This window comes from Brugia malayi, assembly GCF_000002995.4.
Source record: "Brugia malayi strain FR3 genome assembly, contig: Bm_v4_Chr3_scaffold_001, whole genome shotgun sequence".
NCBI lineage: Eukaryota > Metazoa > Nematoda > Chromadorea > Rhabditida > Onchocercidae > Brugia > Brugia malayi.
Window position 1 is genome coordinate 8,181,682 of NW_025062477.1, and position 19,035 is coordinate 8,200,716.

Consider the following 19,035-nt stretch of genomic DNA (forward strand, 5'->3'; position numbering starts at 1 on the left):
TAATTTATCGTTTGAGTAAAGTAATATTTAGTATGACAAATCACTTCATACACTACGGATCATAAAATCCAGAAACAAATTTAATGTATGTCAAAGAAAATCTTCGAACATTCGTATTCTATTCCGTTACTACGTTGGGTAACAAATACCTTAACTGAATTCGTGATAATCAACTGCTTTACACTTATTCCCTTCCATTACACAAAAAGCAGAGCTGATTATTGCTGTTGATGAAGTCATACTTGACATAAACAAACACCGAAACAATGTCGGCTGCCATTTTACGAATAACTTGTATTAGCTACCAAAATGCTTAAGTTGCGCTATAAAAACTTCCTGAACAATACATTAAAAAAACATAACCAATTTGGTTAAAAGCAACCGTTGTTTAATAAAAATGCTTCCCATTAAAAAAAAAAAATTCTTTTATTTCTTGCTCCTTTCAAAAAACATCAATTAAAACGATAAGTACCAATGCGGAAGAAAACACAATATTAGGAAAAATTCATATTAAATAGTGAGCAAAGTTAACAACTTCAACAGTTATCAGTGTCGTATTACCAGAATTTCACAGTTTAATTCCTCGCATCTATGTGAGAGTGTCTACAGCTAAACTTTTAAAATCATATTTTTCCATTAAGATTTAGAAAATCATTAAAAATAGCTTTGGTGACACAAAAAAAAAAAGAAAAACTAATTTCAGATTTTCTGGAGGAGAAGGAGAAAATAAGTAGGGGATTAGTACTAGCAAGTTCTAGCGAACCTTAAAATTTTTTCTTATCTCTTACGTAAATCGGCTAGTACAGCTTCAAATTGTTTTGTTGACCTTCGTTCAAAAATATCATGAATCCCAATATTCCCTTAAGGACACGGACGTCATAGCAATTATAAACTTCAGTAATTCACTTCGAAATTGCCACAACATGGAATAAATATCAAGAAATAAATGAATAAAACACACAAAATGGGAAACAAATAATTTTTTGCAAAAGTTTCTAGGAGAGCTTTTGAACGAATACCCTTTCGATAAACGAACTAAGCTGAAGTTTACAATTAATTATTCTGTTAGTAATCAAAATCAGTTAATATCAGTTAATATATTTCAAGAAAAAGGAAAACATGAATTCATTTCTGAAGTATACAAACATCAAGAACCACGAAAACTTTGAAAAAACAGCAGAATCGAATGTAACTTGACTTCATCCCTGAGGTAAAAAAAGAATGTCTTCAGCTACTACGCTACACAATAACATGAATTAAATGTTTGACAGATAAAATTTTTATAAATACATAAGATTCAAATACAAAATAGTCAATCAAGAGACATGAAATCCGGACAAATTGATTTCCAGTAATAAAAAATTTTTAGAAAAGACATACCACGAAAAATGTGCTATTCTTAACAAGCAGTTTTAAATTTCCGACTGGAATGAAAAAAAAAAAAAAAAACTGATGACAATACTCGGTAACCAATGTAAGTTCTGTTTTTCCATCTGTATTCTAAAAAAACGTTAATATGAAGAGAATACTTTTTTAGAAAACAAATTTAAGTATGGAAATTCTGAAAAACTCAAGAATGAAAGAAAAGTTCCGAAATTTGTGTGAATAGCTGCATCTGAAGCAATAATTCCTTTCATTGTTGTTCTCAGTCATTTTCACCGGAATCTAAGCCATCAATATCCTAAATATTTTCGAAATTCAAATGGCTAATACCGAGTAAAAATGTGTGCTTGCTTCCCAAACAATGCAAATGAATCCATTATGCACTTATATAACATGAGCTTCAGTTTCCGTTCCACATGCTCTTCAACAAAAAGGTGACGGAGCAACATCTTAAGGTAAACATTATTGTAGAAAATTCCCGTATACACTTATAATACAATGCAGCACCCAGGAATGAACGACTTAAATAACCTTCTAAAAAACATTCAAATCTTTATGTAAAGTTTTTTGAAAACAGAAACTTTCAAAAAATATTGAAGAGTGAGAGAAGCAGAAGCTATAAAGGGAGCTACGATAAAATGCTGTTACCACATAAGATATGACGTGTAAAGAAATAAATCAGTTAAAAAAAAATGGTTTAAAGAGGGATCTGGAGTAGCGGGAAAAAAACTAGTCTTAGCTGAAGATAAAATGAAACTTTAAACCTAAGAAAAACACGCCCATTTTGCATTTTTCATACAACTGGATTTGGCTCACTAATCGATGTCGCCAAAGTTCTTACTAAATAGATTACTTCTACTAAATAGATTACCAATAAAACTTGCTTGCAAGTTGCAAGTAACAATCTCTGCTGTAAATTTTATTAAAAAATTTTTAGACTAAATGCCTAAAAAATGAAACTAAATGGAAGTTATTATTTAAAAAAGAAAACAATTAGTTTTTCTAAAAACAAATAAAAGTTGTTTACAACAAAAACAGCCTTAAATCAAAGGAATTGAAAACAATTAAGACATCAAAGAAAGCACTGCCTAAAAAAATGGATCTTTTTGGTAAAATTTTGTATATGTGCAGAACATATTTGTATATGTTACTTATCAATTGAGTCATCTATTTTTCAAACTAATGTTCTATGGCAATATTTTGATAAAACCAACCTCGTCGAAAAGTGACTCATCGAATTCAATTTCATTGCCTGCTGCTTGCATAAGTGCTACATCGGACAAGTTTAATGTTGAATCACGAAGGAACAACTGTCGACCTGTTAATTTTTTGGTTCCTTCTACTTCATGAATCTGAGAAAAGCTAAATTTTGATAGTTTGGATTGAACTCAATTTCACCATAGGTTATTGAAAACTATTTATTATTAAATTTAAATTAGGTTAAGTAGGAAGTCGAATGATAACTAGCACCAAAATACTGGATAGTATAGAAAAAGGAAAGGATGCCTTTTCATGAGATAACAGTGAACCATATTAATTGGAATCTTCGTGGAAGGGAATTGAGTCCGCTGATATCTTTCTTTATATAGTGCATATCTAATATACAATAATTTGTTACCAAATAATTGTGCATTGTATTGACATCTTTCAAAAACAAGTGGCAACTATGGTTATCAATCTTTTTAAAAATTTGAATAACAGGCCCTTTTAATTTTGATTTTCAAGTAATGTAATAAATTTAATGCAAATTTTCTTCCCATTAGCATTAAATTTAATCAAATAATCTATTAAACATGTTATGAAAAGACGCAATAAAAACTACCATAAAATTGTCATTCTAAAAATCTTTACAAATGCACCTCAAACTGTACTTCATGACTGCTTCCAGAATATAATTGTGTAGGATGTGGAAATTTTCGAGAAAGAAAATACTGTATGAAAACAATTTAGGAGTTTCCAATAAAATAAAACTGGATCTTCTGATACCGTTTAAACGGTATTAGGGATGAGGAAAGTAAAAGCACAGAAACATTCAAGGTCAGTCGGGAATTGACCGTTGTAATTTTTGCTATAGATGCATACCTTAGCAGCAGGGTGCTCCTGTGCAAATAGAAACGTTCCAATTCCCTTCGATAAACTTACTCAATGAATATTAACAACATTCACAGATATATTTGCAACTTATATTTTGAAAAATTTTGAAAATTAAAAAAAAAAAAACGCTGCTCAGTTAATGTACAGAATTGATCGTCAAAGAACTTCCAGGATTCACTTGAATCGTCAAATAGCCCATCAACTAGTTGCAAAGTTATCAAAAAAAGAAAATGTTCTCATGGAAAACCCATTGAACTGCTTAGGCAAAAACTGGAATAACCTTTCACCTCTTATCAATTTTGATGAGCAATCTAACAGGCATTCTCAACGAATCCATAAAATTGTAACTTTTTAAGGCACAGCAATTATGAATCATTGTTGCTGTATGCATTTCATGACCAGTTTTTCAATATAAATAGAAAGTGTGGAAAAGAAAACCTGTGAAAAAAAAAAAAAAACCAAAAAGAAAAAGTTTCTAATTCATAAAAGTTTTCGTTGGAATTCCTAATAAAAATTGAAAGGCATCCCTTGAGGCTCAAAATTCAAAAAAAATTTTACCCATTTCTCTTTCTCTTCGACAGCTCGTATTTCGACATCGAATTTTTTCTTCCAAGCTGTAAACACTTCCGGTGTCACTCGAGTGCCTGTAAATTGGGTAGAACTTTGAGCAAATTTTATAAAACACCACTAAAATCACAAATTTCGTTGCTCGTAAAATGAATCGCATTTACGCACACTTCTGTAATTTCTAAGATATTAAGATTAAGATACTATTACCTCAGTATCAGTAAATCATTTTTTTCTCTCACAAAGTAATCACTACAAAACAACAAAGAAATCAAAGGAAATGAAGATGAACAGAACAATCGGAGAAAATGAATAATAAGTCAGGAAGAAAGAGAAGGCGTAAGACATGACACAAAAACCATTGCAGTTGAATCTGATCCAAATCAACCCAGGTTGCAGCAGAAATAGTAATTGAAGTACTGGTATTAATAGAGAACAGTGAAAAGAATTAGAGAATGTAGGAATGACAAGAGGGATCGGGGAAGCATGGTATTCAATGCAATTGTCCTTGTCATTCGTGTCACGTACTGCAGTGGTTGTAGGAGGCGTAGCGAAAAACAGCAATAATTGCAGCAGTAATGATTCTCGTTTCCGAACTGGGCGAAATCATTTACTGCCTTCATACCCTACAGAATCTTAAAAGCATTGCACGCTGCACATCAAACATTTAATGCTCCTATAATCAGTGAAACATAAAAGGTAGCCAATACAATCAACAAATGAACAACAATTCATTACTCTCATTAACTGTAAAGAAACACTAACAATCGACTGTATAAAATCATATCTATTACATCTGTCTCTGAAAATAGGAAATCGAAGCACAGTCAAATACTATTCTCTTGGTTTTTTTGCATGGAAATAATAATCACAAGATTACTTTGAAGAATCCCGAAATCTTGAAGTTCTAGAACTTTGGATTTTTTCAAAATTCCTTCATACTTTAGGATAACAAAGTAATGCCCTATTTTGAAGAGTATATAAGAGTCACAAATTTGACTGATTTCACCAGAATGAAGAATGACCAACGGATTCACCTGAACTGCATATATGACGCAATAAAATACATTTTAAAAGCCTATTTAAACTGAATAAAACGCCTTTAAAATGAACGCCTTTATTAATCTTTCGACACTTCCCCTAATCCGGACAATGTATTAAATAAATCAGCTTTAATCCTTGTAATTTTAGCGTGGTAAAATCTAAACAATTAAAATTAACATCTTTTCATAACTTCTTATATCTATGTTGTGACAATATTAAAATGTAATCAAAACCTTCAAGTTTCTTTCTTTCCTGCGCTTCTCTTTCTTTTACCACTTTTTCCTCTGCTTTTATTTTTTCAGCTTCTAGATCTTCTACTAAATGTCCAATCTCGTCCTATAAAATAAGAATAAAATGTCTTTATTTTCATATGAATTGTTCCTCTGCGCGATTTAGAGGATAATAAACATAAAAGAAAGATCTGACGACTGATACACAAGGTATCGGTCGCTCAAACTTTGATTTTTTTTTTTATTTCTTCTCTGCAACTAGATCTTAGATATTGTAAAAAGTAATGCAAAACACTGAAAAATAACGAAACCTGCAAAGCTGATACGATGGTGAATATCATTGGCATACCGATATTCTCTTGCGCTACATTATGCAGTATCGTTTCTACTCTTTTAATACGTTCACTACTAAACGTGCTCTTCAGCCCAAAGACTTGAATTTCTGGAGTAACATCTGGGTAATCAGCTGATAACCGAAGGTTCAATGTCACTTCAAACATAGCAGGAACTTCTTTTCCCTTAGAATAAAAAACTGCTTAAAAAGCAGTGGAAACCACATATGAAAACTTGGGTTTCAAGTACCTCATTCTAACGAATTAACAAAATACGAAACATCATAAAATTCTGAAAACCTAGGTAAGATCGTAATAAATACGGCGATTAAGAATTCATAAATTTCACCACAACATTAATTTGACTAATTTAGAAAATTCAATCAAAAATTAATGAATCATTTTGTGGCGAAGGGATGATATGCAGAATCTATTGAAATAATCCATATAAACGCGTGCAAAATAATTATTTTATGCAAAATGTTACCTGATGAGATTGCAATGATATCTTTAGAGCAATATTCGGATACTCGTTCGACGTAACTTCTAATTCATCCGGATAAATCACTCCAAGCGCTTCAAGCTCTTCAACCTGCGTTATTTTTTGACACATATCTTAAAAATGTTAAAATATTAAAATAACCACCTTTTAAATTCTAAGAGTAAACTTTCAAAGAAACCTATATCTGTCTCTCTGACTAAATTTTGTTTTACAAAAAGTGTAAAAATGATAACTGGGACATGAAAGTGGAACTATCATGATTCTACATACACTTTTAAGGTGGGACTATAAAACACTATTACAATATAAACTGGACAACAACAAAGGTGTAAATTGATGGAAGCCCAGAAAGAAATATTGATAAGAGCGAACATTTGCAGTGCCCCAGTTATGAGTCAATGCATCCAATAATAATTTAATCGACTAGGGTCTAACCCTTCCCAACCTTTTATTCATTATCAATTGCAACACCTGCAAATGATTCTCATGCATTTTCGCATCGCAAATTTTCCATGATTACGTGAGTTAATCGATTTCGTGTTTGAACAAATTACTGTTTTCATTTACTCGCAGAATTCATGACGGAAATGAATTACTCACCGCAGAAATCATTCTTCAAATTATGCAAAGATAGATTCCAGGCTTGGTACACAGTTTTTTCCGTGAGTCTTTACCTTTTCTATTTTAGACAAGTAAACTTTTTAACTCGAACTGACAAATCGAAGATTCCATAACAAAAGATTTCTGGCAAATTTTATTTCAAGAGCATTTTTAAAAAAATACATGAATCTAGTAGGAATTATAATCAAATATTAATGTTGTATACAAATAACAACCACACCGGAAGAATGAATACGGAAATACAGTAAATATAGAATAATTAAATTCTGTGACAAATTAATGAGGTTTATATTAGAGTTTAAATCAAATACAAACGAAAGACTAAATCTAAACATCCTGGAAGTGATGAGGTAGTCCACGATATTCCAATAATTAACCAAAATTTAAATCGAAAGAAGAAGTTTCGAATGCGATTTCAGTTTTGTTTAGGAATAAATTCTGAGCAGGTCCTATCATACATTACAATTTCTCCGAACATACAGAAAGGATATTTAAAAAAAAAGAACATAAAAATAGAGTATATTCAAACTAACAAAATAAAATACATTTTGCTTAATACTATAAGACACCAAATTTCCAACATCGATGGTCCTATAACTCCTAAAATCAGTTTTTTTACTTGATCAAATATTTGCAGTCTTGAGAGTATACTTGAAAACAGAGATATGAATTTCAACTGCTTTCTTAAGATCTTCCACAAGAATATGTTCATCTTTGGAATGAGCATTTGTTATCGAGCCTGCTCCAAATAAGTATGCTGCTTTCAATTTATCACGAGCTATGAAGTAAGGTAAATCGGTATTGAATGCGACCACTTCCGAATCGTAAGGCGGTGGTGGAGCTATAAAAAACTAATCTTAACTAAACGGAGTAAAAATAAAGTCAGTGATGTATAACTTCAATTAAATTTTATTTTAAAGTTGTTAGATTGAAGAGACAGTTAACATATTTCAATATTGCAGGAAAACAGAAAATTGCATACTAATAAATTTAAAAGATCCAATATACACAACCTTGAATATGATGAAAAACTGTATACCTGTGAGAAATATTGGTTCATTTTTACCAAACGATTGGTCAATTTTGGCGCGTCCATCAACAATAGTTTCCAACTGTTCCAAAATATCAGCAGTAGATGTGGTTACACGGAAAAAAATAGCTGCTGAGGCATGTTCCGCTAACGCATTTAACGCTTCACCTCCTGATATAAGGCCAATATTGACGGTTGTTGATCCTGGAAATGTATATTTATTTGAAAAATGTCAATGATTTGACATAAAATTCATTTGTAATATGCTAATTATCGAAGTAAAGTTAACTGATTATCGCCACATAAATTATGGTGTCAATTTCTTGTAAACTTTTCGAAAATATGTGTGAGAAGAACCGAGTATAGTTTCCTTACAACTGCTTTGACTGCATTATATCCTATTTTCTGTAAAAAAAAAGTAACCAGAACTTAAAACGCAGCAACAAACGTTCAATTTTATTCAAACCATAAGAACACAATAGGTGATGCAGACCAAATGTTTTGTCTGATGGCCATTCATGAGTTCGGATATCATGTAGAATATCCAGTAGCTTATCGATAGCACTGTCACCCAAATGAGGATAACCAGAATGTGCCGCTTTGCCCTGAACTTTTAATATTACCTGAAAAAGACAAGACACTTCAAAAACAGAAAGATGGAAATAAGTTTCTTGGCAAAACATAAAAGATGGATGAGGGTTAATTTTTTCCCTTGCGCCTGGAGTCAGCCCTAGAAATTTCCACATAAATTTCGTCCAACCCAATTATTATAGCTGGCTCAACAACGCGTTACTTTCCAAGTGCATCCCTGCATGCTTGGAAACCTATGCAGTGGTTATAATTCACTGAACCTATAACAATCTCTCATTTTCATTCTATGAATTAGCTTAATGAGCAATTAATATATTACCGTCTAAAAAAGTGTAATTTTAGACTTGGGTACCAAACCAGCAGAAACTTACTGACGCCACGGATCACTTTCCTGAAATTTCGGATGTCAAATGACCTGTTTCTTAACTTAAAATCTACCGTCAATAAGCTTGTTACTTCGGATGTTACGTCTAAAGTTTGTATTACAAAGCCCCGTTCAAATACTGAAAGCCTACATCTAAAGTCTACATCACAAAGTCCGTTGGAATACTGGAAATCAGTAACCCCATTTTCCCAGAATTTAACCTACATCATACACAGTGTGACTTACTTTCACTGCTCCTTTCTGTAAACGACCAAATTTCAATTCCGTTGGTTCACCGATCATAAAAAATTCCGGAACCAGTCCTAGATTATTTGCTTCCTGAAAAACGACATAAACAATAAACAAATGGCAATGAATAATTTAGCAAACTTCTCATACATCTCAAACTTCTTTTCATTCTCTCATCAAAGGATGATGATGAATTAGCAATATTTCGAAACTTATTAGCAATAATAGGTAATTTATCCATTATGCAGTAAAACATACCACCATGCCAATATGATCAAGTTCTTCACTTACAACCAACAACAGACCGATGTTTTCAGCAAGGTTGGGATCCTCTTTCGCTATTTTTTGGGCAGCAAATATCATTGCTGCCAGTTGTCCTGCAAATATTGAATGGAACTTTAAATTCAAGAGTTCCGGCCAAAATCAGTAAGTCGAGACCGTAAATGATTCTCAGATACCGAAACATTAAGGTAGATACCCTATTTCTCTCTTGGAATCTATTCCATTTATCTGTTCATAGTTGCGCTTGACTTCTGAAACACTAGGTTCTCGAAAGATAATGAGGGAAAGGAAGTGAAGAAAATAGAAAAGAGGAAAGGAAGAGATGGCTGAGAGTAATATTATAAGTTTAAAACATATCCCAACCTTTCGCATCATTTGCTCCTCTCCCTGTAATTTTAGTGCCATCGTATGCTGGTGCAATATACGGTGGAACTGTATCCATATGAGTATTCAGCACATACCGAGGCCCTTAAAATGCTGCATGAATGACTTTGCTGAAGCAAAAGAAATATTTAATTTAGGTTACGCATTTTTATCAGTTTATGAAAATTACATTTTATTATCCTTTTATTTCTTTCAAAAACAAAAGTTACGCTTTAATTGAATTCTCTTTTGCTTTCAAAATTTAGCATCTTTGATAACTGACCTGGAGCTATGTATGGAGTCTTAGTAACCAAAAGATTATGTCTTTTTGGGTCACTTTTCAACGGTTGCTGCAAGACATGCCATCCTGTTGCCTTGAAATACACTGTTAAAGCAGCCGATAGGTCTTCTAAAATATTTTGTAACAGAATTACCCGAAGAAGAGGGCCACAGGAACTCTTCAGTTTACTTCGTTTCATAACAAATTTATCAAAAACTGCTACAAAATTAGCAACCGTAATACAACATGTATGTACGAAAATATTATCATACCTTCATTCCCAGTGCAGGAATTGATTTTCATCAGTTCCGTTAAAAAAATTTCAACGCGTTCTTCGTTGGGATTTAATAATGGTAACGTAGGCATGCCAATTAATCAGTTCTGGAATTAACGAAAAACCAAGTTTAAATTAATTAAAAACTTTAATTACAAGATACGCACCTACAACCTAAAACTTAACTATGCACGAAAATTTCACTGCAAACAGATCTGAAAGTTTTTTTTATTTTGATCAATGTTGTTTAAAACCAATGCGAAAACACTTGTCACTGATTTTAGCAGTCTCTACAGTCTTCATTCTTTCAACTCTAGTAAAACCACACAACGTTCCTTCATTTCCTAATTTTTACAATCCTCCTACGAACATAACTCTCGCAAAAACTACTCCACTCAACACCGTCTTACTAGTGTCTTTCTCAGCACACTGACGTCCCACTAGGATGACAATTAAACTTCCATCTTTCGATGACGTGAAACGATGGGAATCAGAAGGAGGAACGATATGAAATGTGACATCTTAAATGAACACCTCGCGATGGTGGTAGTGGCACATGCAGAAGGGTTAGAAATTACTGCCATTATGGAAAGACAAGAATGATGGAATTTGTGTGAAGGGAAGAGTGCTTTTGTGTTACAGATATGATCAATGAGTGAATCGATTGCACACCAAAGCATGCAAATGCAATGCAGTGCAGTGCAGTGCAAGCATGACACGCTACTAACAGAAAGCAAGAAATAGTGTGGAAATCATGCGAAGCACCCCTGATCAGTCCCCACCTTATATCTATTTGCCGTCACTGGGTGGAATGACATGGGATTTATCTTTAATTGAGTGATTTCTTTCCAGAAATGTTTTGAACGTCTCTCGGACTGTAAAATTGCGTTTCGCAGTCCAGCCTAGATAATTGACTCGTTAGAAAGCTTCTCTTCATCCTTGCTCCCTCAAAAGTTCAACAAAAAGATGATGGTTCCTTTTAAACAATGGTCATAAATTGATTGTAATTTTAAACAAGTATGTCTATCATTTGTACCCCAAATCAGATTTGTCATTTCATTTAAATTATTTGATTCATTGGTACCTTTTATAAAATACAAAGATTTGCAACAATCTGTAACAATCTTGCTTAATCCCGTGTATAATCCATTGTTGTAAAAGTAACAAGTCACCCACTTCACCACTGATTTCTCAAGCATTCATTTGAAAGTTTATTTTGAAGCAGAACAAATGGCGGCTATATAAATACCTTACATGAAAGAATAACTGTAATTATCGATCGGATTATAATTTAGAACTGCTTCCTGTGGTTACCAGGTATTGCAATAAATTTAGGAGAAGAGAAGATGGAAGACACATATTGTTCATGAAGGGGGAAATTCTAAGCAGATACCTATCTTTTCCCATGATGAATGGTACTTTTGGTTCTTACTTTTATTCCTCATTCCCTTACCCATTCTCCCACCATTCAATGCAGTTTGTTTACGGTGTCGCTAGCAATTACCTTTTATCTCTGCATACCTCTTCCCATTCAGGTAAACAATCCGTTGCTTGCATTCCTCATGGTATAATTCGGTTTCAGTTTTAGTTTTCTAATTGGTTCGTTCCTTGACAAAATTCCTTTGTGTATATCATTTTATTCATTTCAAGTGTCACGACCGAGCGTCAATCAAATCTGCAAATGTCCCTTCGCATTTATTGAAAAACATAAAGCAGAAATATGTGCCGAAGCAGGAACTGTCCCCTTTCCGCTTTCAGCAATTTAAGTATGGTCAATTTCTCCAAGAGAACTTAATGATGGCATTCCCACTGAAAAGCAATCATAACAGATTAAATTTAATCCACCCCTTAATTAAATTTATGAAAATCCGGTTAAACTTGTTACCACCAAATATTGTAATGGTATTCGTTACATTGCTAATAGAATCATTGCATCAAGGATGAGATTGGCAGTGAGTATTTGTATAATCAGTAGTCTCGAGTATGTCACATTTTCTGTTTAGAGTTTTAACCGAAGTGGGTGAATACTCCGGTTATTGCTTTCTGGAAGATCGTTGTGAGGATGATTTATTGGTGAGTATTACTGTTATCTTATTGATGCTGCACTGTGATGGAAATTATTTTTGTTAACTACCATGATTTTAAATTTTACAGTCACCAAACACGAGCACTTTAAAAAATATTTCTATTTTGGTATTTGCCTAGAATTTACCTATGTCGTCTTTTCGTAAAGAAAAGTTTTGCTCAGTCAGGTAGTCTCACTTGGAAATGTCTTGCGACTATCCTTAATGACATAATTTATGGTACGACATAATTCTTGGAAGATGCAGAAAATGTAATGTGTTGAATAAAACGAGTTTTTCCTACAAAATTTGGTTTATCTACCAGAAATTCATCTCTTTTGTGATTTAACGTTTGAATGGTTGATATTACTGTTTGGTTTTAATCTTTAAAATCATCATGCATCATCATATCATGCAGTTCCTCATTATCATTCTCCCCTATGTCTTTTCTATTTTCTATCACTGTTTAACATTTTTAAAGCTCTAAATGGTCGTTGCTTAGAATTACAGAAATGGAAGGTGAACGATGTAAGGAAAGCAATCTGAATAAGCGTAGAATTAAAGGAAGTGAAAGTGCACCTAAACGAAAGAAATGTGAGGTGGCGCAACCGGGTAGCAGCGTTGTACTTGCTGCTAAGCAGCAAATTAACCATGTATGTACTGAAATGTGGAAAATGTAATTTCTGCAATATTTTTTCATTTTGTTCGGGTAAACAGCAAAGTAAGTATCAGATGATGCGGAACTGAGTCTGTAGTAAATCTTTGATTATGAAACAAATTCAATGTTTTATTTGTTTCAGAACGTCGATCAAGACAAAAATGTTAAACGAGTGCAAGGAGTTCCAGATGGTAAAAGCAGTGTCACTAACTTTGACATTCAACGCACTTCGAAACATTTTCCAACACTTTCATATTCTCTGCATACTGCTCGTGTTGCCATTGTTTCAAACTCTTCTGCAATGATTTCGAGCGCTTCAAATGTTGTGAAACGAACTTCAAATAAGAAGACACGGATTCCTTTTGGAAGGATCCAAGATATTTCAGGCAATCAAGAACCGAACCGTTGCATCAGAGACTTATCCGGAGATAAAGTAGCAGTAGGTGAACTGAATGGGCGGATCTCTGCTGCAGTTCCAGGCTGCCGAGAGAGATTAAATGAAAACAGCAAGAGATCAAATGGATTCCGAACTCCTTTACAGTCACCGACATTGTATGTAAAGCATTGTAATGATCTTCTGATGGCACCAAAGAAGCGTCGCTGTACTCGCAGCTATAGGATGACAAAAGTTCCAGTGTCGTGTACGTTAAGATCACCACGTTAAAAGATGAACCTTGGAGAATGTCTCATATACGAAGTACTTTTATATTTGTTCAAAAATCGCTCATTCTGTTTCTTATTTTCCTTACATTTTAAAATCATTCACGAATCATTTTAACTATGTTTCAGGATTATTTCGGGTTGTAATCAATTTTTATTTGTATAGAAAATGAAAGAGAATTTTCTAAATGAAAATGAATTATTATTTTTAGCAGTTGTTAGACGTAGAATTTGCTACGAGAATAATACATCAGAATGATGGAAAATTACTCATACTGTAATACAGCGTATAAAATATTAATCTGTTGGTACTTTATGCATTCTCTTCTCAACTTAAAATTCTTTGAATTTCTTAACTTTTCTATGAGAATCAACCATTAATTGGATTTAGCTGCTTTCAGCATAATAATAATAGCAGCCATCTCTCCGTTTTCGGTTTATTTATTGGTAATTCTTATTAATCGAGAAACGATTTACGCCTCAAGACTGCTTGAAACTGTTGGAATTTGATGCTTCTACTCTGACGATGCGTAGAACGATGTCTCTTCCACATTCTGTTTTAGAAAATCGAATGATTCTGTCTTTCTTTCTCATCTCAAGAAGATTTTATCAATTTTACACTTTCATAGAAAAATCATGTGTTTTCGAGTCATTAGAGCTCTTTATAATTTTAGCTACAAAAGTTTTTGAAATTACATGAAATGCAATGACATCGAAAAACATAAAAAAACAATTAGGGAAGTGCCAACAAATATTACTTAGTCGAAATCCAATAGGATAAACAAATGTTACTAGGTCAGAATCTACTAGGATAGAAAGAACTAAGATTTTCAAGCTGTCATGTGTGCCGGCAGACTCGTTTGACATATATGATTGTAAAATGGAATGGAAACGAATCCGGCAGTAACAATTCCAATCGCGTCACCCAACGAGCTGATAGACATTGAAAATTCTCGAACATCTGGTTTGGCCTAAAAAATTCTTTTACAATTTATTAAGACTTCGATAATTGCTTTCAAGAAATGTCAGTTTGTCAATTATGATTTTTAATTGTCAATTCGTTTCACGTTTCCTGATACAAGACATAAATTTAAGAACTTAACTGATAATGAAGTGTGATTTTGTGATTCTTCTTGTATATATAATTAAAAATTTTTTGAAACAAATCATAATGCGACATCTTCGCTATTTTGTTAGATCAGTTTTTCCAATCGATAAACTCAAAAGAGAATTTCGATTGTTAACGAATGGTCGTTTCATTCACTGGCATAAAATCAACTACATAGGAATAAATTGTTCTGAACTTACAAAATTGTGTATATGAGTAAATGTGTTAACATAAGATGAACCGCCAAATAATCCCTCGAATAATATTAACAAAAGTAGAACCCAAATATGCGGAATGTAAAAGTAAAGCGATTCTAAGAAGAAAATCACCACATTCGCGAACTATAAAAGAGAAAATTAATATTAAGGTAAGGCAAGGTTTTGAGATTGAATGTTTGTTGATATAAACTCGTCGGATTGCAAAGATGAAAGGCAATACGAATAAATAACGTCAATGGGACATGAAAATAATAAGATGAGATGATTATATTGGAATTATAAATAATTGCATTAGAGTGGCTGTTTACTAGATTTATATTTTATAGCAAATTTAAGATTTATTTTTTTGGCATCACAAATGAAAAAATATTACTGAGATTGTTTATACGACTAGAAGACATGAGGTATTGCAGTATACAGATATTTCGACTGATTTTCGAGTCAATGACTTGCAGTTTGCAGATTGCTTATGCGGCTATTTAGGATAATAATTTTGTAGTTACACAACAGAAAATAATCCAGGTTATAGGTGCACGTTTTTTTGCAAATGAGTTTGGAGAAAGGATTTAAATTTACCTGCAGGATAGGCAGAAGTACTAAAGCCCAGTAAGGTAATTGTATAATATTCACTGAAGATCGAGAAATGAAAACACCAGCTTGATAAAGCACCTGGAAAACAAATCTTTTTTGAAAAAAGAACCAAAATATTTTCTTTGTAATTCCGTTTAGTAATCTAGATGAGACTTTGGCTTACCTGGTACCAGCGATACTGACTTGATGGTGTAAGATACCATCCTTTATCGCATGGATAAATTATCAACTGTAAAATACCCTGATTTATGAAGTATTCACCGAGATAAACAAGCATCAGTGGTATCATGAATCGCAGCAATGACTAAAACAAAATCAAATCTTTGCAAATTATGAAATTTGTTTAAAATATTGAAAGATTTCAAATTTTGCGAGAAATTTCTCATGACTTACAAGTGTCGTAAGCAACATTTCTTTGAAGGATAAAATCCGTTGTTTAACATGTTCGGATGATGTTAAAGACTTATCGGCATTTTGTGTTTCTATGTTGCAAATGTCGTTGAAAGAGGTTTCAGACAAGCATGTTTTGGGCACTACCCAAGTGCTAAGCTTCATAATACTTATTTTGTGTATCGAATCAGGAAATACTAGTAAACACCAGTATCTGCAAAAGAAATTTTGTTGATTAAATCATTTTTCAAAGCTATCCTAGCCATTAAAATCATAAAAATAATCATTAGAATGCATTATTAACAATTTGCATAAATATTTTATAATTATCCCAATTTCGGTCAAGCAGTTATAATTCCATGGAAGGGGAAGAAGTCACAGTTCTAAACTGTAAGTCTCTTATTCACTGTTTCTCATGAAAAAGAAGCATATGTTCAAGTAATTCAAAAAATTAAAACAAAAAAACATATGTTTGAATTAAAACTCACGCTAAGGAAAATATCAATGGCACAACAAGCATAATCAGAAGTGTTATTCTCGGTGATAAATTCAAAAAGTGAGGTTCTGTTAGAGCGGCATAAGTTAAAGAACCTATTATTCCCGCACCTCCAGTACCTGACGACCATGTTGAGATGGTATTCCTGAAATATTGAAATTTAATTTGATTAAGCTCTACAAACTCTAGATAAGATTTTTTCCACACTTTATGTGAATTTCAAAAAAAAAAAAGTGATAAGTAAATTAAACAGACTTAGTGAAGTAGGGAGTTAGCGATAGGTAAGTTATTTCACCAAAGCCCGAACTAATACTAGCAAATACCACTCCTGAAATGTAGCTTTTCAGATCCAATATCCATAAATGTTTGCTGTAAATATCTTACTGGAATATTTTAATTAGGATACGAATTGAATCTTATTTTGATTGTGTAGACGAAGAACAATATGCCTATTCACATGTCAACAATATTTTTTTATCCGATTAATCGAACGTTTATCAGTAAATTCTATTCACTATAACAAACCTGTTAAGGACATCACAACACCTGAGGAAAAAGCTACGATTAAATAACTGAGTGATTGTAATAAGCATATTATGAAATGACGTATCCTGCAAATAATAATTTCCACATTTCAGTCTTCAAAAATAAATTGAATGTCTTCTCAAACAAAATTTAAAGATTTTTACACGTCTATCTGCTAAATCAATGAGAATACTAGAACCACTTGCCCGAACGGTATCCTTTGCATGAAAAATGGAAACGTTAATTTAACAAGAAGACACGGTAATATATCAGCTAATAAAACTGCTCCAGTTGTTATAATGGTACAATGACGGGAGGTTATTTTATCCTAAATGAAAAACAAGAATGGATTTTTACAAGAATGAAACGATAAGGAATGAAAATAGTCCGGTAATGTATCGTTATCACTATGAAAACATTACTTGTAATATTACTATCATTTAAAGCCATCGATAACTGATTTTACTTAGCTATAGCAAAATCAATTTTTTTTAAACGAAATTTTGAATTTTTATAAGACATTTCGTCTAAAATCTACAAGGTTAAAATTTACAAGACATTTCGTTTCCACATCTGTGGTATTTTGATGTCCTTGTCCAAGAATATCCTCAGCTGCACTTAACATGATCACATATGCGTAATTGTTGCATAATCCAAATATCCTGGATTTAAATTTCTTGTTGTTTCGATTGAAAATTATTTTTAAATTCAAGCTTTTCATTGTATCCATGGAAACAAGTTGCGAAAAACATTTGCGCTTGGATAAAAATACATCACCAAATTGTTTTAGATGTTATTAGCGTTCAAAATTTTCTTTATACCAAAATGAAGTTAATATTCGTATCATTTCCCATCTCTGTCTTGCTGATGATTTCGAGGAACCGCTTGTAGTCTTCATGGCTGAAAAAATTAAATTTTTTGAACAGGCTAAAAATTTTCTCGCACGATTTCAAAGAGCCAAGATTTACAGTCACTTGCCAAATTTTGGACTTCAGAAGAAAAAAAGAAATGTGAGACTTTTCGTTGCTGAATAAAGTTAACGAATGAAGTACTATACTGCTGAAAAAACATAAACCAAACGTATTATGATTTAAAAAATAGACAGAATGTTGATACAAATTAAATTATGCAAATGATAAAAAAGTCATTTTATCAGGTGATTAATTATCGTTGCAAACAATAAGGCTTTTTTGTTCCTTTTTCTTCACGACATTACTACTTCCATTTTCTAGAGCTAAGGTGGATTATAATTCTTTTCCATTGTGACATGACCTTATTATCCAGTAAAATTTGCACATTTATAATTGAACGTTTTACTAGTTGCAAGCGGAATGACCTTATTTTTGTGTAAGGTGAACCTGACTGTCATTCCACCAGGTGTAAATAATAACAATAACTAGTTGAAGAAGAATGCTTCCATCCATAAAGTGCATTACCAGTTCTACTGTCATTATGAGCGATGTGATTGCTTTCATGTACATATGCTGAATTGTTCTTGAATTTGACACTGCTCATTTTGCGGAGATTTCAAATCAATCCGTCAAATGTTTATTTCTCAGAAGTTCTGTAAACACTGTGAATGACATGGGAGTAACATTGCAATACTTGTTATTGTTGAATTTTTCCACCAAATTTTACCTAATTGGTTCTTTAATAACTAGTTAAACAATTATCTCGTATAGCTTATAAAGATTTGTTTTGGATACTACTAAGCGGAAATCTCCTACAATTCCGTTATTTTCATTCTGACATCACAATTAGAACATGAGACAAGGGAAACGAGGTTTAAGAATTTACTAAAGATATCAGCCAAAGCAAAAATGATGAAACTCTGATTTAAGGAACAAGAACTTGATTTGAAGTTTCTAATTTGCATTAAGAGACCTAACTAAATTAACGAAATCCTTAAGTACTCTAGAAATTTTAAAGAGAACAATGAAATGAGGAGTACTATGTCACACACTTCGCACTACGAGTTTTCTTGCAACTGCTGGCCAATGACCTCAATTGAATCCATAAAAATGAACAATTCTTGCATTTTTCCACCTCATTATTACTGGTTGACATTATTTTACAACACAGCAATAAATTAATGAATATTAATGACAACTACTGAATCA

At 32.6% G+C, this 19,035-nt stretch overlaps 4 protein-coding genes across 4 annotated transcripts; 1 reads left to right on the plus strand and 3 right to left on the minus strand.

The window, feature by feature from the left end:
* Window positions 1–1,645: 1,645 nt before the first annotated feature.
* Window positions 1,646–6,263, minus strand: Bm6029 (Uncharacterized protein; the record flags this gene model as incomplete). The annotated part of the gene is made up of 6 exons (XM_001901185.2): window positions 1,646–1,681; window positions 2,598–2,735; window positions 4,036–4,121; window positions 5,322–5,424; window positions 5,630–5,836; window positions 6,138–6,263. The coding sequence occupies 6 exons, from the start codon at window positions 6,261–6,263 to the stop codon at window positions 1,646–1,648; spliced, it is 696 nt and encodes a 231-aa protein (XP_001901220.2).
* A 1,133-nt stretch (window positions 6,264–7,396) lies between these two features.
* On the minus strand, window positions 7,397–10,298 carry Bm2764 (Uncharacterized protein; the record flags this gene model as incomplete). The annotated part of the gene is made up of 8 exons (XM_001901186.1): window positions 7,397–7,614; window positions 7,813–8,007; window positions 8,297–8,426; window positions 9,005–9,097; window positions 9,266–9,384; window positions 9,653–9,757; window positions 9,936–10,061; window positions 10,205–10,298. The coding sequence occupies 8 exons, from the start codon at window positions 10,296–10,298 to the stop codon at window positions 7,397–7,399; spliced, it is 1,080 nt and encodes a 359-aa protein (XP_001901221.1).
* A 2,483-nt stretch (window positions 10,299–12,781) lies between these two features.
* On the plus strand, window positions 12,782–13,591 carry Bm12888 (Uncharacterized protein; the record flags this gene model as incomplete). Its single annotated transcript, XM_001901187.1, has 2 exons — window positions 12,782–12,922; window positions 13,070–13,591. 2 exons carry the CDS (start codon window positions 12,782–12,784, stop codon window positions 13,589–13,591), a joined length of 663 nt encoding a protein of 220 aa, XP_001901222.1.
* Window positions 13,592–14,417: 826 nt separating this feature from the next.
* Window positions 14,418–17,540, minus strand: Bm7358 (Uncharacterized protein; the record flags this gene model as incomplete). Its single annotated transcript, XM_043080417.1, has 10 exons — window positions 14,418–14,558; window positions 14,896–15,036; window positions 15,490–15,582; window positions 15,668–15,808; window positions 15,898–16,108; window positions 16,383–16,535; window positions 16,646–16,718; window positions 16,916–17,001; window positions 17,122–17,243; window positions 17,469–17,540. 10 exons carry the CDS (start codon window positions 17,538–17,540, stop codon window positions 14,418–14,420), a joined length of 1,233 nt encoding a protein of 410 aa, XP_042936351.1.
* Between the last annotated feature and the right edge of the window lie 1,495 nt (window positions 17,541–19,035).